The 22,167-nt window shown below is 59.6% G+C and overlaps 1 protein-coding gene and 1 pseudogene across 9 annotated transcripts; both read right to left on the bottom strand.

The window, feature by feature from the left end:
* Positions 1–582: 582 nt before the first annotated feature.
* On the bottom strand, positions 583–14,539 carry LOC142365555 (tropomyosin beta chain). 9 transcript variants are annotated; one of them, XM_075446419.1, is made up of 9 exons: positions 14,336–14,539; positions 13,572–13,697; positions 7,175–7,308; positions 6,003–6,120; positions 5,819–5,889; positions 5,493–5,568; positions 4,781–4,843; positions 3,994–4,063; positions 583–887 (listed from the first exon to the last, which is right to left on the bottom strand). In XM_075446419.1, the coding sequence occupies exons 1-9, from the start codon at positions 14,447–14,449 to the stop codon at positions 805–807; spliced, it is 855 nt and encodes a 284-aa protein (XP_075302534.1). In that variant the 5' UTR covers positions 14,450–14,539; the 3' UTR covers positions 583–804. The 9 variants fall into 9 exon arrangements, with proteins under 9 accessions (XP_075302534.1, XP_075302532.1, XP_075302539.1 ...); XM_075446417.1 differs by lacking the exon at positions 5,493–5,568 and adding an exon at positions 4,973–5,048 and having other exon boundaries at positions 14,336–14,538; XM_075446425.1 differs by lacking the exons at positions 583–887; positions 5,493–5,568 and adding exons at positions 926–2,211; positions 4,973–5,048 and having other exon boundaries at positions 14,336–14,538.
* A 4,403-nt stretch (positions 14,540–18,942) lies between these two features.
* Positions 18,943–22,167, bottom strand: part of LOC142365512 (talin-1-like) — a 46,727-nt pseudogene continuing 43,502 nt past the window's right edge.

The following is a 22,167-nucleotide window of genomic DNA, read 5'->3' as shown; positions in this document are numbered from 1 at the left end:
TCAGACTGCCTCCGACAACCGGGATTGGCCGACGGGCTGAGCCTTGCTTCTCCCCCCCTCGGGATACCTTGGGTGAGACTTAAACTAAGCGCTTTTCTCGGGAATAGTTACTCCCTAATGTTTACTCCCTAATGTTTATAGCCAGGCTGTATTATTTATAACCTTTTCACGCGTTTTATATTTGCATGTGCTTTCTTGCAGTCACTATCACCGGCAATTCAGAAAACCTATATACCTGTTGCACGAATAAAATTGCACTGTTTAAGGAGCCAGTTGTCACAGTTTCTCACTGAACGTGACCGAATGCGGCCGTGCTAGTTCATGAGCACAACTGGACTGAAGGTGCAGACTGCTATTAGTGTATCCAGAATCGTGGGAGTTTAACATACATATTAAACGCGACTGGACTGGTAGTAGCAAATTGGACATCACTCAGATTTTAAACCTAGCCACACCTAGCCTCTCACTCCGGTGAAGAGAGTTAGAACGCAAAGGGGTTTATTTTCTGCCAAATTAACGCGACAGACCCTCCACATCTCCCAGTGTCTGTGCCCACCCGCAAGGACCAAGCACACCCATCCATCTTGTCAAACTGCTTTAATATTTGGACATGAAGACAGGACAGAGCCATTCAGGCTGTGCACAGACAAGACACCCCGAAGCCATGGTGTAAGGCTGCAGGGCTTCCTTTCTCAATGGATGTGTGGATTTGGACAAGACGCAGTTCAGTTGATGACGTCCTGAGCATGCCAGTGAGGTGTACATGTGGGGTAGGGAAGAGGGACAGAGTCTCCTCAGGGCAGCTCAGAGGTTGTTCAGCTCCAACAAGGTCTGGTCCAGGACCTGGTGGATGCCCACGTTCTCCTCTTTGGCACTGGCCAGACTCTCTGTGAACGCAAGGGACACGCAGCCAGCCATACACATGGACACAGCCCAAGTGTACCCAGGCACAGCCGGACCCATACACACCACACCAAGCACAGACACACACACAGAGACAGACATTTCAGTATAGCACCAGGCTCCAGCCATGCAGGGTGTCCCTGTGGAGCAGAGTCTGCACAAGCAGCCCCACCGCTGGCAGGGATGAGTCTAGCCACTCTGGGATCTGCTGGGGTGGCCAGGCCAGCCAGGCTGGTTGCTGGGGGTGGGCGGTCCCTGCTCTTCAGCATTTTCATCCTCCCATGGTTTCCCGTTGCCCACAGGCAGGCCCTCCGCAGCATGGATACCGCTGATGGGTACCCCTCCCTGGCCAGCCACCAGCACAGCCCCATCTCCCTACTCTGCCCACAGCACATTCTGCCCCAGGGCATCACCACTGTCCAGCTGTGGGCTCACACACAAACCCTTGGCGAGCAAAAGAGGAGAGCCAGTGCCTGCTTTATGACCCAGCGGTGCTCCGTGAAGAGAGTGAGACAGCAGCCTGGGAAGGCGGGCAGAGAAGACAGCAGAGAGAGAATAAGCAGAGCTAACAAGGCTGCAGGGATGAGCTCTGCTAGACAGCCTGCTACCAAGGCAGCCTCCTCTGGCGCTCACTTCCAAACAGCATCCTCCTTCCCTCTAGAGATGGGAATTGGATGAGAGCTCTGCCCACCCAGCCCCATCTCCCAGCATTCCTGGCCAGGCTCTTCCCCGTGCCCTGTCCTAGGTTTGGGGCAATGGGTGCTGCCGGGTTCCCAGCTCCTGTATCAGCCCTCCCAGCACCCTGCAGGGACCCGCTCTGATAGGATCCTCCCTGTATAGTTTGGGGTGACCAGAGTGAGGGGGAAGAGGCTGGCCGCTGACTCCTGGGACAAGGGGAGGAAGGCAGCAATACAAGCCACTGCATCCCTCCCCGGCAGGACCAGACTGATGCTGGGGGACAACCATCACTGTGTGGGCATCCCAGGACATCGCAAAAACTCTTGTTCCTCTCCCAAGAAAATACGATCAGCTCCAGAGGGCTCCCTGTCCTCCCCCAAGCAAGGTGGTAACCCCCAGGGGGATAAGCCAAGGCTCCACAAACCGCCTAACCACAGTGGGGAGTGGGGAGGGGCTCCCAGTCTAGAGGCAGCCTGGCCAAAATGAAGCAGGGAGTGAGGCTGGTGGCAGCCAGGTACAGGAGGCTGGGCTGGGGTCAGTTCTCAGCAGCTCAGTTGTTAAGTTTGGTAAGGATGACCCGCAGCTTGTTAATGAGAATGTGTTTTTTCTCGGCCTCCTGCTGGGAGCACTCTACAGAAAACAGACACGTCAGCGCAGCAGAGGGAAGAGAGAAAGACAAGTTAGTGAAAACAGACAGCATTCCCCAGCAGTGGGGAATGAGCTGGGCTGGCAGGAAAAGACAGCCAGTCCTGGGGCAGGAATGCTGAGGAAGGAGGAGGAGGAGGAGGATCAGGGACCCATTTAGGGCCAGGGATAGCTGCTGAAGGGTAGGGTCAGCCCCTTTGGTATGGGAGGGTGACGCAGGAGAGATGCCAGGGCTGAGACTGCTGCTTGTGGGCAATGTCTGGGAGTGGGTACAGGGAATGGACAGGACCAGGTCTAACCCTGCCATTTCAGGCCAAAAGAGTCATGGAGAAGGTGGCCCGAGATGAGGAAAGCTGTGCCCGAGAGCCAGGGGGCGGTGGGGGTCATCCCCTGGGTGGCGGCACAAAGGGCCCTGTCCCACTCAGCCTGGCAGTGTGGGAGCTGCTCAGGGCTCAGCCACGGCCATCCCAGGGGTCCCCTGGCTGCAAGCTGCCTGCAACCACCTCCTACCACCCGGCTGCTGGCACCTGTGTGAGACAGGCAGAAGATGAGGGACAGAGCAGCACGAAGAAAACAAAGGAGAAACGGAGAAGAGAAAATACTTTATTGAGACCAATTCAGTAACCCAGAGGGACAGAACAGAAAAGAAAAAGTCATGAAATGCAAACTGAAGAGTGATGTGCAAAGGAAAGGGAGACAGGGGTGAGGGAGGGAGGAGCAGGGGGCTGGGGGCTGCCTGCCTGGGGACAGGCTGCCTGCACAGCCAGACCCCCCCTCCATACTCCAGGCCTAAGCCCTCCTCTCTGTTTTGTCAGTGGAGGTGCCACTTCCCCTGTGCAGGTCCCCCCCACCCTGGGCTCAGCAAGCAGAACCGGGGGCTTTGCTGGGGGGATGTGGGGGGCAGGTGTCCCCCTAGCATCAGAGCTGTGGGGTCCCTGGTGCTTGTGCTGCCAGGAAGCCGAGGAGGGAGCTGGTGGAGCAAAGGGCTCCTGGGCACAGCTCTGTTCCCTGATGGGCAGTGCTGGGGCATGGACCTGCAACAGCGTAGGCACTGTCCACCCAGCGCATGGGGGTCCTGGGCGCTCCTCCCCTTCCTTGTCAAACACCCCTAAGCACCTACATCTCATCTCCCCACAAAGAGGGGTATTGCAGGAACACCCCAGGCCAGTTCCTGTCCCAAAGGAGCCAATGGAAAGGTGCGGGCTGGGAAGGACAGAGGGGACAGAACATGCAGAGAGAGCAGTGGGATAGCCGGGCAGGCAAGCGGCTGAGTTGGGGAGGGGTGAGGCAGGCGGGGGGTGCGGTGCTGGTGCCTGGTGGGGGGCTCAGAGGGAGGTGATGTCATTAAGTGCATTGTCCAGCTCCTCGCTGATGGCTTTGTACTTCATCTTCTGTGCATACACTTCGTCTGCAGGTGGGGGGCAGGCAGGGGGCAGGCGGTGGAGCAAGGTTGGGGGGGTGGGCAGCGGAGAGAGAGAGAGAGAAGAGAGAGAAGAGAGAGAGTGGCTGTGAGCAGGGAGCCGAGGGCAGTGGGATCTTGTGAGCACAGGTGGTGTGGATGTGGCCCTATTGCCCACCTGAGGGCAGAGCCACAGACCCCAGCAGCTCTGCGCCCCCACACTGGACACCATGGCATCCAGCCTCCCCCCTCCCAGGACCCCTGCCCACCCCCTCACCCCAGCCAAGCCTTGTCTGGCCTCACCGGGGGCACATCCTGGCCAGTGCTCCCCAGGAAAGAGGGACACGGGGCCAGTGAGGACATTTTACCTTCTAGATCATCAATGGTTTTCTCCAGCTTTGCCACAGACCGCTCCGCAAACTCCGCCCGGGTCTCAGCCTGCAGGAGTGCAGGGGGGAGTGAGCTGTGGGGCACAACGGGGATGGCGCAGGCTGCACTGCACCCCAAATCTGCCCCGTCTGCATCTCCTGTATCCCCTCCCATAAGCCCCCCTCTGGGAAAGGCAAGGGACAAGGGCCCCATGGACCCCCATACCCTAAACCAGTAGCAGGGGTGAGAGCTTGCCCTCAAAGGAGGCAGCTGGGCAAAGTGCCTCCATGTTGGGCTTCCTGTTTATCCCAACATGTCCTGACCACCAAAAGCAGAGGTGTCATGGGAGCCCACACGCTTCACAGGTTGTGTGTGCAACCAATGCTAGACGAATCACCCCAAATCAGACATGGCTTGAAGTTGATGTGTGCAGGGCATGAGCTCCTGCCAGCACATGTCCTGGGAGCAGGACACCACGCAGGGAAGAGGTGAGCAGAGCAGGAGCAGAGCACAGCATGGGGCTGCAGGATGCACCCCAGCAAGGCTGTGCTCCCTGGAGACGCAAACACCAGCCCTCCAGATGGGACAGGGACCCTCTCTGGGGTAGTGGGACTCCACGTGGGCATCCCAGACCCAGCCACCCACCATGCTGCAGGGCTGCAATTTGGGGAAGGGTGAGAGGACACTGGCATAATAGGGTCAAAACCCAAATGGGATGGCAAACTCGTGCCTGCACCGATGCAGTGCCAGACCCTCTCTTGGGGGTCCTGCCCCCACACCCCTTACCTCCTTCAGTTTTTCCCCTAGAAGCTTGATTTCCTCCTCGTACTTGTCCTCCTTGGTGGAATACTGCAGAGACAGACGGACACCCATGAGCCCCACAGGATGCCTCTGGCCATCCTTTGCCCTGGTGGGGGACCCCAGCACCCCCAGACCCCGTGCACTCTGCCCAGCCCCAGCAGCCCCACCGGGTCCTACCTTGTCAGCCTGGGCCTCCAGGGACTTCAAGTTGTTGGTGACAATTTTCAGCTCCTCCTCTAGGTCACCACATTTACTACATCCCAAGCAGGGGCCGCCAGGCGGGGAAGCGGGGCCGAGGGGCAGGTGAAAGTAGGGAGCAGAAAGAGCGGGTGTGGGGAAGGAGGAAAGAAAGAGAGAACAAGTTGAGAGAGGAGAAAACTCAGGCAGAGCAGGTGGAGAAGGAGCAGAGCCACTGCAAGCGGAAGCTGCCAGGATGCATCCATTCATCCATTCCTCGTGCCTCCTCGCACAGACTCCTTGTGCATCGCTGCCAGATGGGCTCCCATCAGCCCCGCCGAGAAGGAGAGCAGGCACGGAGGGATGGAGGAACATGCCCAGCCTGTGCCTGCCAGAGAGGGAGGTGAGGTCGGTGGCAGAGGCAGTGGTGCAGAGAGGAGAGAGGTGGCTCATACAGTTCAAGAGACAGCAACAGAGAGGGGGGGCTGCTGCGCGTCGCCCTGTGCCCCTGCCCCAGTACCTCTTCCTCTGAGGCAATGAGGGATTTGAGAGTCTGGTCCATGGTCCGCAGCTCTTCTTCCAACTGTCTCACTCGGCTGGGGTGGAAGAGGGGCACCCCAGGTGAGGGGACAGCAGAGAACAAGGTCAAGGACGTGCTGCTGGCAGGTTGGCATCCCCCTGCCCCCAGCCAGTGAGACCAGGGACCACCCTGACAGCAGACCCTGCTGTTCCTGGGGAGGGACATCCCCATCCCCACACAGACACACAGCCACCCCCAGCTGCCAGGGACTCAGGGCAAGGGCTGCGTGGGACCCCCTCATGCTGCCTGCTGGGAGCCCCACTCACCTCTCTGCCACCTCTGCCCTCTCCTCCGAGCGCTCCAGCTCTCCCTCAAGGACAACCAGCTTGCGGGCAACCTGTTGATGGCAGCAAGGGGCATGCGTCAGCCTTGCACTTGCCCTGGCTTGGGGCACAGGGCTGTGGGGAAGGCAGCCCTGGGGGAAGGGGGCATGCGGGTGCGCGCACATACCTCCTCATATTTGCGGTCAGCCTCCTCTGCTATGTGCTTCGCCTCCTTCAGCTGCATTTCCTGGAGCTCCATCTTCTCCTCATCCTTCATGGCCCTGTTTTCAATGACCTTCATGCCTCTGAGGAAAGCCCAAGGCAGAAGATGTAACTGCTGTGGGTTGAGGTGGCACCTGCACCTCCTGCTCACCCACTTTGCCCTGACCCTGCCATTCTCCAGCTCCAGAGACTTGGGACACCGGCACTCGCTGGCCACCTCATGCAGTAGGGTCACACCAGCAGTACCCCAAGGATGCTCCTGCACACAATTAAAGCAGCGGAGCTGACTTCAAGGGCATCCCAGGGCCGTGTCCCAGAGTGAGATGTGGCCACAGTGCCTCTCAACCAGGCAGGTCCTGAACCCATTGTCCAGGGGAATAAAAATGTGTGCAGCCCAGGACAAACTGGCCGCAACCTCCACAAAAGCAGCCTGACAGGTCAGCAACCTTTAGGAAATGCTAGAAAACATCCTGTGGCAAAGCCTTTTCCCATTCAGGGGTGATGCTCACAAGCAGGGAGTCAATAAAACCCCATGAACCCCCATGGCAGGGACTCCTGCAGACTCTTCTCTCGCTCAGATGCTGTTTCTCAAACTGGTCTTTGCCAATGCAGGGAAGAGCTCACGTAACTGTCAGGAACGCTGCGACATGTCCAGGCATTCCCATACAATCTGAGTGCCCTCGCCTGCATGGCTCCTGCCCAGTAAACCTGCTTGCCGCGAGGATGGGGAAACACACTCTGCGGGACTTTTTTTTGAGTGAGGCTGGTTCATTTTCAAAGGTCAACTGCAGTTACCAGGTGCACAATTCCCTTCCTGGGCTGTTGCTCAGCTCTTGAGCAGAGGAGGCTGCTCTGGGGCAGAAAACAGGCTCTGAGCACCCTCTGGCTTCAGTTACAGACTGTTATTTGTATAAGCACCAGATCAAATTTTTCAGGATTTTATGGGTGCCCTGGAAATTTCAAAGCATGCCAAGAACACCCATATCTGGGGGACTTCTCTGCATTGTGGCTTTGCTCTTTCCCTTTGGAGTCTGCAGGAAAACCAATGCAAACCCCATAAGATCACTGCAAAACCAAGGGGGCTGCCTGAAATTAAGGGTGACCTGACACTACCCTCACTGTCCCTCCCCATCATACCTCTCACTCTCATCAGCTGCCTTCTCAGCCTCCTCCAGCTTCTGCAGGGCAGTGGCCAGGCGTTCCTGGGCTCGGTCCAGCTCCTCCTCCACCAGCTGGATACGGCGGTTCAGAGAAGCCACTTCAGCCTCGGCCTGGGGGAGCAGAAACCCCTCAGTCACCCCATGTGACACATACACACACACACACATATATATAAAGCATTTTCAGCAGTTACTTTTGCACTTGCTATCCAGGACACCCCTTGGCACTGTGCAACAAGCCCGGCTGGGGCACACATCCCATCACCTTTCTGTAGGGACAATGGGGCTCTCTCCATCCCTAACGCCCTGCTTGACACTGGCTCCTCCAGGCCACGCAACCTGAGCCCAGCATGTGCAGCCCCTCCATCGCATCCTTGCACCTCTGGCTCCCATCTTGGAGAGGGACGAGGTGCACTCGCCAGAGTAGGATAGCCAGAGCAGCTGCACCATCACAGGGATGGCATTTGGGGTTTATGAAGCAGTGAGTAAAGGGGAAGGAATGCCTTGTGCGGCTTTGCTCCTGAAAAGGAGATTGGAGCTGCTTGTGGATTTTCTGTTTACAGAGGTGGCAGAGCAAGCCGGGAGCCTCTTCTGTGGAGACCCCTCCTGCCCTGTGCAATGGGGCAGCCCAAAGCTGAGCGTGGCCCCCTGCACCCCCCCCCCAACTCCTCCCCCCGGCTGATGTACAGCACGGCACTAAGGGCAATGGAGCGAGTCACCCTCAGCAGGCTGGAGCCCAGGCAAGCCACAGCCACTGGGGCCCATGGGACTGGGGTTCCCTGCTTTCCCAGGCTCCCCGCACTCGGGGCCAGGAGCCAAGGCCGGCCGGGAGCAGTGGCCCTGGCCCCTGCCAGTCCCATGGTGCCTGGCCCTGTGGTAAAGGCCTTACCCATTTGGTAAAGGCCTCCTGCCTGCTCCATCACCACTGCCAGGAAACGCTGCCTCAGCAGCTCCTGGCTCTGCTTCCCGCCAGAGGGGCTGTGGGGAAACAAAACCCCAGATGCAAAGAGATGAGCGGCAATGAGACCTTGCTGCGGGGAGCAGCCCCATGCACCAAGATGCAGGGAGGCATGCATCAACACGGGGGATAATGTCTCCTGCTTATTCACAGGCTGGAGCAGGCCTGGCTGACTGCAGCACCCGGTCCTGGTCGGCCTTGTGCTCCATCACTGGGAATGCCCTGGGGGACACTGGCCAAGCAGTCCTGTGGGAGAAACAAAGGCTGTCTCCCTGCGTGGCCCGTTGACTACCCATGGTCCCCTGTGGCGAGCTGGCAGGGTGGGGATGGGCACAGCCAGCACCACTCCAAATGGAGCACCCCAGTGGTGTGCCGAGTGGGCGGCTAGCCTCATGGCTGGCACAACAGCCACCTCCACCCTGTGAACACCCTCTTTCTGGGCTTACCGAGAGCTCACCCCCAGCCAAACTGTCCAATAAGGAGCTGGGGCTGGCCCCTGCCAGGGTGATGCTCTGCTTGTGGCATCTGCCTCACCCTGGCAGGAGCTTTATTCCCTAAAGTGAGTCAGAGCTGCCCGATGGACACTTGGGAACATGAGCTCTCCAGCAGTGCCCAGTGACTGGGGAACCGGATCTGCGACTGCAGGAAGGGGCCATTTCCTCCGCACACAGCCCAAGTACCGCACCCAGCTCTGCCGCCCCTGATATGGTGAAGATGTTAAAGGAGTGGGCATAGGAAAAAGAGAGAAAAAAACCCTCACAAGCTCTAATAACAATAAAAAAGCCAAACCAGGAACAAGCTGCAGCCTAGAAATGCTGTCCCACTGCCACAGAGTGGAAATTTTGGCCCACAGCAGTGCAAAGAGGTAGCTCATCCCCACAAAGGGACACGCTGGAGAGCCAAAGGCTCTGTGACTGCTGTGACCCAGACTGCAGAGTCTGCTGGAAGCTAGACAAGAGCCTGGGTGTGGGATTTTTAGCTGTTCACACAGCTGGCCTCCGAGGGAGGGGATCCTTTCCCAAGATCTGCCCGACTCCAAGCAGAACCAAGGCAGACCTGGCTGCTGACTGCTCCCCCGTGCCCCAGCAGCCGGGGAAGCCCCGGGGAAGTCCTGGGGAACCCCGCCGCACGGAGCATCCCTAGCAAGATCCATGAAGGAGGTAGCTGGAGGAGGCAGCTCAGAGGTAGGGACGCTGCCGCGGCACCTGGATGGCGGCGCCCTCCCAGCTTCCCCAGGACCTCCCGGCGCTCCGCCCCAGGTGCAGCCAGCCCGGCTACCGGGGCGGGGGAGGCGGCCGCGGCCAGCCTGCGGGGAAGGATGCTGGCAGCGCTGCTGGAGCCGGTGGGGCATCCCGGGGAGCTGCCGGGGCGCGCCCCGCCGCGCCGTGCCCCCCCCCCCGGCAGCCCTCCCGCCCTGCGCCTTACCCGCTCCCGGGCCTGCCGCTCGGCATCGGCCTCCCGCTGCAGGTGCTCGGCGCGCTCCTCCGCTTCGTCGGCCACCTGCTGCAGGCTCTGGATCTTCTTCTTGACGGCATCGATGGAGCTGGCGCCAGCCATGGCGGGGAGCGGCCGACGGGGAGCGTGGGGAGGCCGCGCCGCCGAGCCCTTTGTGGGATCCGCCCGGCTCGAGCAGGAAGCGATCAGGCTGCAACCGCTCCCGCCGCCCGCCCTGTCTCCATCCCTTCCTGCTCTTCCTGCTCCTCCTCCTCCTGCTGCCACGGACCGAGCTGGGCCGCCGCTCCCCCAGGCAGCGCACACAGACCCCCGGGCAGGGTGCATGGTGCCCACCCCCGGCAGGGGACAGTGCCCCATCAGGCGGGGTGCACAGTCCCCCCCACCCCAAATAGTGTGCCCTCCTGGGCAGGACACATGGTCCTCCCCAGGCAGGGGTCACTGTCCCTACCCCCCAAGGCAAGATGCACAGTGGCTTCTGGACAGGGCACGCCATCCCCCCACTCCAGGCAGATGCACAGCGTCTATGGGCAGGGCACATGGTGCCCCCAGGCAGGGTATATGGCGCCCCCTAGGATACAGGACTCAGCCCCCACAAAGCAGGGCACATGGTGCCCCCCCAGACAGGGGTGCACAGTCCTATCAAGCTCCCCTAGAGTGATGGAGAGGAGCCCAGGGAGTCTGGGGGTGCCAGAGCCTGGCACCTGTGAGCCTCCATGGACATGGGAGTAACATACCCATGGGTGCTCCCAAAGCTCTGCCCCCCACACCCCCTGCTGCAGAGCCATAGGGGCCATGGGGCAGAGCCCACTCCCGGGCATCCCCCTGGGGGACCTGGGACTTGAGCTTCAGGGCACAGCCAGGTCCCCAGCAGCCATCCCACTTAGCTCCTTGGCATTGGCTCCCCCAAGCAGGGACCTGGACAGCAGCCCCACAGAGACCCATGGGGCCCGTGGAGCCCCCTGCACTCCTTAGCTGCCCTGGGGACTCTGCCCCATAGGGGAGGGCAGTTCCCAGCTCCTGGCTCTGCATCCTGGCTGGGGCATATGCCCTGATCCATCAGGAGGGGCTGGCACTGGTGGCACTCAATTTTCCCTTAAGGAGCTCTCACAGCTCCTGGGCAGCCCCAGCTGTGCTTCACACCTGCCTCCAGGGATGCCAATTCCTGGGCTGACCCCGCCGGCTGCCCTTGGCTCCGGGGTCAGGGGGCCTGGGGGGGACCTGGCCACAACAGCGGCAGAGCCCTGCAACCCCGCTTCCCCCTGCTAAGCGGCAGTGGAAGAGGCAGTGCTGTGGGTCCCCTGGGAGCACATGGCCTCAGGCTTGGCCCCAGTCCTGGCTGGTCCTGCACCGCTCCCAGCCCAACGCCTGGGTGCCGAGAGAGCTCCCAGGCTGGCGCACGGGGCCCCGAGCAGAAAGCGGGATCCCTGACAGCAGTGGGGCAGGGGCAAGCTGGCTGTGGGCAGGAAGGGGGCAGGTTGCGGGGCAGCTACCCAGCTGGGCTGGGTGCCTCTTGTTCTGACCCCACCCAGGGATGCAGTCACTTCCCAGCAGAGCCCCATTCCCTCCCACCAGCTCAGGGAATTGCCAAATAAGAGCAAAGTCTCAGCCGGGGAGAGCAACCGGGGTGGGAACTTGGGTGAAGCCTTTGGGATCATGGCCTGGGAACTGCGGAGTTTCCCCAAGTCCCTGCTGCACCCCACGCGGTGGCCAGGGACAGGCCACCAACTGGGGATGCGGGGGGCTGGAGGGGGCTGCTCTGGCTAAACCTGCTGTCCCGGCTGCACCGTGTCCAGCAGCCCCTGCCAGCATCCTGCCATGGGCCCCACAGGCTGTCCCTCCTGGGAACAAGGAGGTGGTAGAGCCACAGTGGCCTCACAGAGCTGCTGGGAAGGGGCTGCCAGCACCATGGAGGTGCCAATCTGGGGTCAGGTGCTCTCCGGTCCGTGCCACCATTTGATCCCACTCCAATTGCCTGGGAAGGTTGCATTTACACCCCTTAGTGCAGTCCCCGTGAGCTTCGTGTGCTGTCACCCCATGCCGGAGGCAGGGCAGTGCCGGAGCAGGGGGAGATTTATTCTTTTAAGGCATTTGTTGACATTTTTGCCAAGCCCAGGAGCCTGCCTGGATTGCTGTGATGGGCCCTGACCTGGCCAAGGGATGGGGACGCTCTGTGCTCACAGGCACACACTGTCCTGGCAGCCAAGGGAGGCACGAGGGTTCCCGGGAAGGCGGGTGGGTGGGCTCTGGAGGGTCTACCCTGTGCCTCCTCCGCCAGAGCCAGGAGCAGCACTGTGCCTTCTCCTGGGGAGGAGGTAACATCAGCCCTGGAACTTAGTGCTGTTGGTATATTCAGGTCCCTGGCGCAGGGACCTGGCGACTGTCCAGGCTTTGGCATGGCACTGAGGCAGCTGTGCTGGTGATGGGCTCCCAGCCCTGCCCACAACACCCTCCTGCAGCCAGCCTGCCCTCCCTGACGCTGCAGGAGTGCTCCTTCTCCATGAGTCCCCGTCCAACCCTTCCCTGGAGGGGCTGGTGGTTCCCATCCCTCGTATCTGCTGAGACAGGACTCTCCTTGTCAAAGCCCTCAGACTTGCCAAGCTGCTATGAACCAAGAGCGCGGTAACGCACCCTCCCTGCCCAGGATGGCATCACACGGCCCGCTGCCAGCAGCAAACTGCTCCACACCTCGCAGCCAACGTCTGCCCTGTGCCACCATTTGCCCCTTCCTCTAAGCCCCTCACTGGGGACATCCCATCCATGCTCAGCCAGATCCCTCACCGAGCTTGCCCTGTCCCGCACCAGCATGGATCCACTCAGACCAGTACAGACCCCCGCTACACACGGCAGCCGCCCTGTCCAGCTTGATGTGCCTGCCCCACGCCAGGAAAAATGTGCCCTTCCAGAGGATTTTTAATGTTTTAACTACTTGGTTTAGTATCTAACTAAACTGGGGCAGGTCTGTAGGGTCAGCAAACAAGGCTGGGGAGCCCCCCAGCTGCTCCCCAGGGGGTCCAGGCTGCCCTGGGGACTTGTGCTGCTGCTGCTCATCCTTGTCTGCTTGCCCCTGTCCTTGGCGGCTGCCTCAGACATTTGATGCATCTCCCCCACTTAGCTCCATAAACCAGCTGGGATTGAATTTTTTGTTCTCAGTCCTAAAAAGCCTGGCCGTACCCTGCTGGCCATGCTCCAGCCGGCTCCCCTTTAGCTTCTCCTCCAGTTTCCAGGGTTGGTTTTCATCAAAGAAGGGCTGGCTATCAAAAGGAGGATTTATTTATAGGGTGTCAAATACCCTGTGTGGCACCGCAGGTCATTATACTCCATTCCTGAGCAGCTCCGTGGCTGCACACAGCTGTTCCATCCTTCATCCTGGCCAGGCACAAGCCAATTTCAACACCTTCCTAACATGTCCCTGGTGGAATCCATTTCCCAAGAGAAACATCAGTCACGGCACTAAATAAAACTCTTCCTGGCCTTGCCCTTCCCAGGGTACAGGGTGGCACATTGGACCCCAAAATGACCGAGTCCCCCACACACTCTCATCAGCTGGCCACGGGCAAGAGCTTTTTCCATTTCTCTGTTCTTTTTTCGCTTTCCTGCCAGTTTAGCAAGTGCCGCAGACTTTTTTTTCTACAATCATCACGGAGGCACGTGCCTGGGGACCAGTGACACAACTTGTGACACTCATCCCCATTAACTTCGGGGAGCCGAGCAGGTGGCATGCACATGAAGCTTCAGAGCTGATCAGGTGGTGCCTGCCACAGCCTGCCTGGCCCCCGCACCCCAAGCAGGATCCAGCCTGTCCCTGCCCTGCATCTCAGCCGGGTTCAGTGTCAGCGTCACAGGAATGGGATCCTGACAGTCTTCCCCATGGACACTTTCCATATAAGGCCCCCCTCTTCCTTCACCCCCCCCCGAGGTCCGGCGCCCGCGCAGGGGAGGAGTTGCTGGTGCGCCTACATACGTCTGTAGCTTTCTTCTCCGCCTGCTCCAGCTTCTCCTGGGCCTCCTTGACGGACTCGGAGTACTTTTCCACCTCATCCTCCGTGCCTTTCAGCTTCTTCTGCAGGCCCTGCTGTTCCTCCTCCAGCTGGAGAAGGGACAGAGGGTGGGGGTCAGGTAGTGCCTGCAAGGCTGGGGAGGGGATGGCCATTCTCCTCCTGGGGTGGCCGAGGCTGGGGGCACAGCAGGAGGATGCAGGCACGCTCACTGTCAACTTTGGGGCCATGCATCCTCAGGGAACCCTTGGTTCCCAGGGCCAGAGCAGCCCCCAGCATCCTTGAGCCTGGTGGGGGTAAGGGGATGGTGGGCTCCCTCCCTGTGCAAGGGACCAGAGAGGTCCTGACTGGGGGACACAGCTCCAGGGGGCACAGAGAAGGTTCCCATCTCTGTGGCTGGGGTGGGAGTACACTGTCCCCAAGGGTCTCCTTGGCAGAGGGACAGGAGGTGGCACTGTGGTGTCCCACTGAGACATGGCATGTTTGCGGAGGACTGTTGTGAGTGGTCAGGGGCAATAGGCTGGAGTGGTGGTCCCTGGAGATGGGCACCCAGCAGGGTTGAAGTCCCCAGGTACAGGCACCCAGTGGGGTGAGATCCCAAGAGCTGGGCACCCCTAGAGCTGGGATCCACAGGCTGGACACCCAACAGGACGGGGTCCCCGGGGCTGGACACCCTTAAGGCGGGGGTTCCCGGGCAATGCCGGGGGGGGGGGGTCCGTGGGACACCCACCTGCTTGCAGCGGTCTTCTGCCTGCTTCTTGTCGGCCTCCGCCTGCTCGGCGCGGTCGATGGCGTTCTCCTTGTCCAGTTTCAGCATCTGCATCTTCTTCTTGATGGCCTCCATGGTGGCGGCGGGGCGGCGGCAGGGCGCGGAGCAGCGGGGGCGGCGGGACCACCAGGGGCGGCGAGAGCACCGGCACTGCGCCCCCCGCCCCGCCGCGACGCCTAAGAGCCGGGGAGGGGCCGCACCAGGCGGGGGCTGTCCCGGCACCTCCCCCGCCGCCCGCCAGCACCTTTTAGGGACAGGCTCGCCACCGGCCCCGCCGCGCCGAGCGGGACGGGGAGCGGCACCCCCGGCGGGCACTACCGCAGCCCCGGCGCCGGGCTCCCACGGGGGCACCAGGCGAGGGACACCCCGGGACAATGCACTAGGGACACCCCAGTGGCACTGTGAGAGGGACACCCGGGGGCACTGCACTAGGGGTACCCCGGGGGCACTGGACAAAGGACACCCCGGGGGTATTGCACTAGGGACACCCTGGGGGGCCACTGTGCTAGGGACACCTTGGAGCACTTCGGTAGGGGCATTTCTGGTGGCACTTCTCTAGGGACATCCTGGTGGCACTGGGCTAGGGGGACACCCTGTTGCCTCTCACCACTGTGGGGGACATCCCGCAGCTGGCCCTGCACTTGGGACACCCATGGGCTGGCAGTGTGCTGTTACCATGCCCCAGGGACACCACCAGCCGTCCACCCCTAGGGCCTGAAACCTGCTTCTGCTCTGGCCAGAGCTGTCTCTGTGCTAGAGGGCATCGCACGGCTGGCACTGTCCTAGGCACACCCACACTGCACCCTGGGGGACCCTGCTTCCTGGCACTGGCTTGGGGGCACCTTAGGGGCAGGCACAGCAATTGGGGGCACCCATGGGCTGGCACTGCAGTCTTGGAGACACTCACAGGCTGATTGCACTCAGGGACACCTGCGGGCTGTGATTGCAGTTGGGGACACCCGTAAGCTGTTATTGCAATTGGGGACATCACGGGCTGGCAGTGTGCTCAGGGACACTCATGGGTTGTGATGGCACTTGGGGACACTGTGGGCTGGCACTGCCCACATGGGGAAAATCCTCTGGGAGAGAAGTGAGCCGAGCCCCCAGCCTCCCTGTCCAGCTTCTGCGTCACGGTGGGACAGGAGGGCCTCGGCTCCGTGCAGGCTCCCTGGCACCCATCTCCCCATTGCCTTGCACCCTGGTGCCACCATCCCTAGCACCCACAGGGACACCCAGCCCGTGCACAGCCCATAGGGTGGCATTTCAGGATGACACAGGGTGCACGTGCAGCCCGCTGCCCCACTCTGTCTTTCTGCTCTAAATAAACTGTATTCCACAGGCAAAAAAATGCAAACCTTTCAGATCCTGGCTCCTCCAAAACTGACACGCACTTTAATAACACTCATAAATGCTTCTGGTGCATTCCCAGCTGCAGGGAGGGCTCTGGACCACGGGGGCTGGAAGGAGCCAGCGGAGGGGCCGCAGGAGCCGTGTGGCACGTGGGGAGGCTCGGATGGGATGGGGAGAGGAGGGGTGCACAGGGTCCCCCAGCCCATTGCCCTAGGACTACATTCAGCCCCTGCCTGCCGCAACTTTTCGGCACCAGTGCTCCAAGCAGAGAGGAGCAAAAAGTTTTTGAGAGCTGGAGAAAGTGGCTGTCTAGGAAGGCTCAGCCCTGGGTTGCAGGGGGCATAGGAGGGACGGGAGCAGCTGAGGACCGAGAGGCTGCTAGCGCCATGGAGAAAGCAGCAGAAGAGCCACTGCTGGGATCTGGAGAGCAGCTATTAATACTGACAAATTAAGCGCATATTTGGACAAGGAGAGTCAGTAACTGCCGGCACGTGGCTTCTGAGGGGAGGGGGAAAATGAGTCTCCCGTCATTCCTGGGCGAGGATGGATGGCTTTCTGTGAGATGCTTCGGCCCAGAGCAACTTCATGGGCTCAGCACTCAGGGGAAAGACGATGATGTGCATGGTGTCAGCAGCCAGGAAAGGCAAGGCAGGGCTTCAGCCCTCAAACGTTCCCCCTGAAGGAGCAGTTCCCCCTTGCTGCCCACTCCCCTTTGCTCCAGGCATCAGGGTCATGTCTGACCGGCACAGCTGGGGCCATCCAGGTGCCTGGACCCACAAGTCTGCCCTCAAAGCTGTCCTCTGGGGTGGCCTCCAGGACAAGGGGTTGCAGAGTGGTGTGGGTGCTCATCCCTCCCATTGCTGCCCTATGCCCAGCCCCACCTTGGGCTAAGGTCTCCAAGGATGGGGATCCCCCCTCCATGCCCCACTCCAGGGTCTGACTGCCCCTCCTAGGGAAAGGCTTGTCCCGCCATCTAACAGGAACTTCCCAGGTACAATCCGTGCCTCAGTGTCTTGCCCTATCCCTGGACTCCCTGAGAAGACAGGCTGTGGCTTCCCTGCCCACCTCCAGCTCGGCCAGATTTGGGTCTCCACAGAGGTGCTGGTGCCTCATGGCTGCAGCGTCCCAGCTTCAAGCCCCAGCGTGTGCTTGCCCAAACCTGCCTGCCAAAATAACTCCTCACTCTGGCAGGGAAGATTTAGGGAGACGGGGCGAATCGCACCCCGTGTCCCTCCCCTGGTGTTTGTGCCACCACCCCTTGCCTGTATCCCAGCCTGGAGGACACGGCAGAGGGATGTGTGCACTTGCAGCCCCGTGCCAGGTGTGCCGGATAAGGCTGGGGCTGCTGTCACACTGCACCCACTCACTGTCCTTGCTGGCTACTCAGAGGGGCCCCATGCCTGCCTGGTACCTGAGTGAGAACCTGGTGCCAGGTCAGGCTAATGCAGATTGTCAGGGGACAGCTGGGAGGATTGGGATGACTGCAAGAGCCACAAATCCATCCTGGAGCCTGGCCAGGGGCGAGCATACCAGGAGGGACAGACCCTCTGCACCCCCAGGGACGTGCCTGCGAGGGGACAGGGGGTCACTGGCAGTGATGCTGTGGGATGCTGCCTTTGCTACTCATGCTGCTTGTAGCTCATGCTGCTGTGGACACGTCCTAGAGACAGGGGACACATGCCAGCCCAGCCGTGTCCCTGCTCCACCCCACAGCATCCCTGCCTGCCCCACCACTGCTTGGGCCCCCTGAACCCCCGCTGAGTGATGGGGTGGGAACAGGTGGGGACATGCTTGGGGCAGCTGCTGCCCACACAGGTTAGCCCCAGTGGGGGGGCTACTTCAGGGTGTGAGCTCAGTGCCAGCACCTGGGAGGGCTCCAGACACATTCGCGACCCTGCTGCACACCAAGTACCACTGCTTCCCCACTGGTGGGCTGCTGGTGACCAGGGGGCCCCCCACCTGCACCCCCATAGCACCCTATCCAGAGATATTTTGGCTAGTGGCAGGAGTATGGCCAGGAACCCGTCTGGTCCCCCCCGAAGCCCAAATCCCCCAGCAACAAAATCCTTAAGGCCCCCTCATGCAGCGGTAGCACCCCAAGTAGCACCTGTGAGGGCCGGCACATGGCTGGCAGCAGGGGTTCAGCCCACTGGGCGCCTGGGACTGGACATGCCTCAAATATTTTCCATACTGTATAAGCATCCACACAGCATTCCCCACCCCTCTGGGAGGGCAGATGCCTGTGGGCCCCCCTGCCTCCCCTTTCTCCTAGGGTGTCCTGTTGACACCCAGGCGGTGAGAAAGCAGGAAAACCAGATTTTATTGATGAACGTGTGGAGTCCTGGCTGGACGAGAGGGGACATAGTTTGGTGCTGTTGAGCAACCCAGGCTTGGTAACGGAGATAGACCTTGAAAGTAGCGAACACGGAACACGGCTACAGAAGTAGATTGGTGAACACGGAACGCTGGGCAGAGGAGCAAGCCAGTGTTACCACAAAAGTCTTGCAATCCCTGCTAGAAGATCAGAGTAGTCTACGACATGCAGTATTGCAAAATAGAGCCGCAATTGATTTTTTACTGCTGGCCCAGGGACATGGTTGTGAGGATTTTGAAGGCATGTGCTGTATGAACTTGTCTGATCATAGTAAGTCCATCCACAAGCAATTACAATGGCTTGAACAGCACGCCAATCAAATACAACAAAACCAGGGATTTTTTGATGGATTGCTCACCTCCCTCTTTGGTAATCTGCCTGCTTGGCTTAACAGTTTAATTACAGAAATTTTGCGCATATGTATCGTGTTACTTGCTGTTGGAGTTATAATATGTATTTGCTTTAGCTGTCTTAAAAAGGCTCTCTCCAAGATGATGAAGCAAACCTGGCTTGCTCAAAAACAAGAAGGGGGAATTGTGGAGTCCTGGCTGGATGAGAGGGGACATAGTTTGGTGCGTTGAGCAACCCAGGTTCCGATGCCTGAGGAAGGTGCAGCCAGGGACGTGGGAGGCAGCAGGAGCGCAGGAAGGGAGACTGGCTGTTGGATGGGGCTTCCCACATGTGACCCTTCACATCTGGCCAAGGCCCAGGCAGGAGAGACCCAGCCCGCCCCAAGCTGAGCATGGGGCTCAGCACCACTGCACCTTGGACTTGGCCCTTGGTTTCAGCTGCTCCATCTTCTTGGCTGCAGCCTCAATGGCAGCTGCTGCTCCCAGCAGCTCGTTCACAGCTATGACAGTGGGGTCTTCTGGGTCAACCCACTTTGTCCCTAGAAAAAACAGGAAGCAAGGCAGATTAAACCTGTGTGCAACTTCATTTCTGACTTGCCCTACCTCCTCCAGCAGCTGCTGAGCCCTCCACCCTAATCTCAGTCCTTAGTCCTGCCCCCTTGAGCAGGACCTTTCCTTAACTTTCATGGCCTTGGCTGCCTGAATGAGCTCGGTGATGGAGCTGGCCACATGCTTGGAGTAGCCTGCCAGTGGCTGCTTCAGCTCGTGAGTTGGCTTCTGCAGGATCTGTGGGGAAGGAGCAGAGGTAAGCACCTGGAAAAAGGAGGGCCCCACTGGCCTGTTTGGGGTGTGCTCCCCAGGGAAGGAGAGTGGGATCCCCCAGCCCCACTGCATGTGCATATGTATTGGGCATTGTCTGCGATGCTTTGTCAAGTGACCCTGACTGGTCTTCTCCTGCCCAAGGATGGGATGAGCATCCACAGCTTCTGGGACATCTCGCAGACACAAGTCCCTCAGTGCAAGCCTTCCTGCACTCAGTGACTACTCCCTCCAGGATTCCCAACCCCCCCAAAAAAAGTATTTCAAGCTCCAGAAGCATTCCCTTCTTGCTGTCCCCATTTTGGAGGCTTGCCTGCAAACACAAGCTGGGCAAGGGGGGGGACCCTGGAGCCGTGTCCCAGCCCAGGAGGGCTGGCCCCACCAGTGCAAGGTGGCAGGCAGAGCCGCAGAGGTCCTTCACCGGGGCAGGGGTGCAGATATGCACATACCACGGCACATGTGTGTGCACACATGCAGGGTCTGTATGCACAAGCAGAGCTCACTGCTGGCCTGACTTGCCCTGCACAGGCTGCAGCCACTCCGTCAGCTAGAGCAGGTGTGCTGCACACACACACACAGACCCCAGGGTCCTTGTGGACACACGCAAGTGCCACCCCAGCACTGGGCTGAGCATGCAGACATGTTGTGAGCGAGGTTCATGCTGATGTCAGACACTGGCAGGCACCCCAATGTTGCCTTACTCAACAGCTGATGGAGGAAGGGAGAAGAGAGAAAAGGAGCACGCCTACTCATTGTGCTGCTAGCACTGGTTACCCTCTGCCTAAAGGGGCTTTTTTATGATGAACCTGAATGGCACACTCTTACCAAGACCTTCTAACCAGCTTAGTGAAACCCTGCTGCAGAGCTGACTCACCCTCAATCTTTGTCCTGACCCCAGTTTGAGGGCTCTCGCAGCTCTGTGGGTGTGGGCCTGTGCATCCCTCCAGCGTCCTCAACTCCACCTTTGTGATCTCGCCAAGAATGCACATTGCTGGGAGGACCTCACTGGATCCTTTCTACCACTCTCTTGGTTAATGCGGTCTTAATTTGCTTCTTGTAAGCTACACTCATCTTGTAGGACAGTTAATTAAAGCAGCCAGCTGAAGTCCTTGGGAGGACTAAGCTAGAGGAAGACTGGATCAAAAGGGTGCAGCTGGTGCTTGCAGTCATCACCTCTGCCATTGTGGGCACTGCCCTTCTCCCACTGGCTGAAGTCTCTTACTCCCACCACTCTCACTGGAAGCTGCTTCAGGATTTTGCTCCTGTGTTGCTGAATTTCCAGCCTCCACCTGTTTACAGCCAGTTAATCTCCATCTGTTGTTAGCCAAATACCTTTCTTCAGAGCCTGTTCATCTCTCCGACATTGGCTTCCATGGCAGGGGCTTGGCCATGGCCAATGTGATGCCTTTTGTCATACGGATGAAGTCCTCCAGGGTGGAGACCTTGGCAAGGAGGCATGGGGGAGGAGAAGACCTGCAAGGCAAGAGGCAGTGGTGAAGCGTGGGGGCAACCAGCGGGTGGGATGGCAGCTGCGCTGCCACAGCTGTACTCACTGCCAGCTCTTGGCATATGTGCTCTATCGTGTCTTCCAGTGCCCATGTTCCCTTCATGGCCTTGTCCTCGATAGCCTTCACCGTCTTCAGCAAGGAAGTGACGTTTGTCACCATCACCTGTGGAAGGAAGAAGAGCACCAAGTGAAGCCGCACGCAAGCTCTGGGCTGCTGCTGGCACCTGTCCCTCCCTTGTGGTTTGGTCCAAAACTTCCCCATCCCCATACTCTACTCACACCACCTTATCTTGTTCTCCCATCAATGCCTCCTCTGCATGTTGTGCTCCACCTTTTATGTGCTCCTTCCTCCCCCCTTGCTCTGACTGCCCCCCAATTGTCCTCCTGCCCCCAGGCAGGCAGAGAAGCCCCCCTGCTCTTTCTCCAGCCCCCTGTCCCATCCCCTCCTTCCCATCATGTCCAGCTCAGACCTTGGCAGAGTTCTTCAGCTGGTAGACAGCAGGGTCATCCCCACCTTTGCCAGCAGCTGCCTTGGTGGCACTGATCAGGTCCCCAAGTGCCTTGGCCACATCCTTCACAGAATTGATCAGGACCACCTGGGGTAGAACAAGACCAGGGCAACAGTTTGGTTATGGTTACACTCAGGCTGGGGCTGGTGTGGCCCAGTAGTGGGAAATTTGGACACCCCAGGGCATACGGTATACATGCAGTCCAGCCCAGTCATCCCTCTCCACAACACACAGAGTCCAGTCTAGAGCACCACACAACACCTTCAACCCTCAGCCCCTTCAAGCAAGCTATGAGCAGCCTCCATTACAGAATCACAGAATGTTAGGGCAGTCGTAATACGTGGGGCTGACCGACTCGTCCTAGGCAACCCCCTGGATGGGCCTTCACCCGCATCCTCATTTGCCGGGCCCTCACATTCCAGAGCCCCGTATCTGTTGCTTAAGGGCATTCACCCCATACACACCATCCCACCTGAGTCTCCGTGTCTTCAGATCCCAGGCTGGCAGCACCCAGCTTTACCACCTCCACCAGGTGGGTGATGGTGGACACAGAGGACTGGGCAGCCTGGGATAGCTTCTCCTGGCTGGCCGTGGCATTCTGCACCAGCATCTTGGTGTCCTCCACCAGTACCTTGGCTGTCTTCAAGATGCCCTCCCTAGGGAGAAGAAGGGAATCAGAGAGGACACAGCCCTCTACACACACACGTGCTCCTTGAGGTGTAGAGAGACTCTAGACCCTGCCTTCTGTATGTACAAGCTGGAGGGGAAACAGAGCCAGCATGACCTGAACTTGAAGCTCTCCTTGGGGCTGGTCCACAGCTCAGAAAGATGAGAGACTGCAAGACACAGCCTTACCCTCCCATCTCTGGCTGAGCAGAGGCTGG

This window comes from Opisthocomus hoazin, chromosome W (genome assembly GCF_030867145.1).
Source record: "Opisthocomus hoazin isolate bOpiHoa1 chromosome W, bOpiHoa1.hap1, whole genome shotgun sequence".
NCBI classification, from domain to species: Eukaryota; Metazoa; Chordata; class Aves; order Opisthocomiformes; family Opisthocomidae; genus Opisthocomus; species Opisthocomus hoazin.
The sequence above is the reverse complement of the archived record's forward strand: the minus strand, read 5'-3'. Positions and strand labels throughout refer to the sequence as shown.

What these genes read in the sequence shown, in the direction of transcription:
- LOC142365555 (XM_075446419.1), bottom strand. Translation starts at nt 14,449, where the DNA reads ATGGAGGCCATCAAGAAGAAGATGCAGATGCTGAAACTGGACAAGGAG. An exon ending in CAGAAGACCGCTGCAAGCAG is followed by an intron (nt 13,698 to 14,335) that starts GTGGGTGTCCCA and finishes TCCCTTCTCCAG; the next exon opens with CTGGAGGAGGAACAGCAGGG. An exon ending in CGGAGAAGAAAGCTACAGAC is followed by an intron (nt 7,309 to 13,571) that starts GTATGTAGGCGC and finishes CTGCTCCCCCAG; the next exon opens with GCCGAGGCTGAAGTGGCTTC.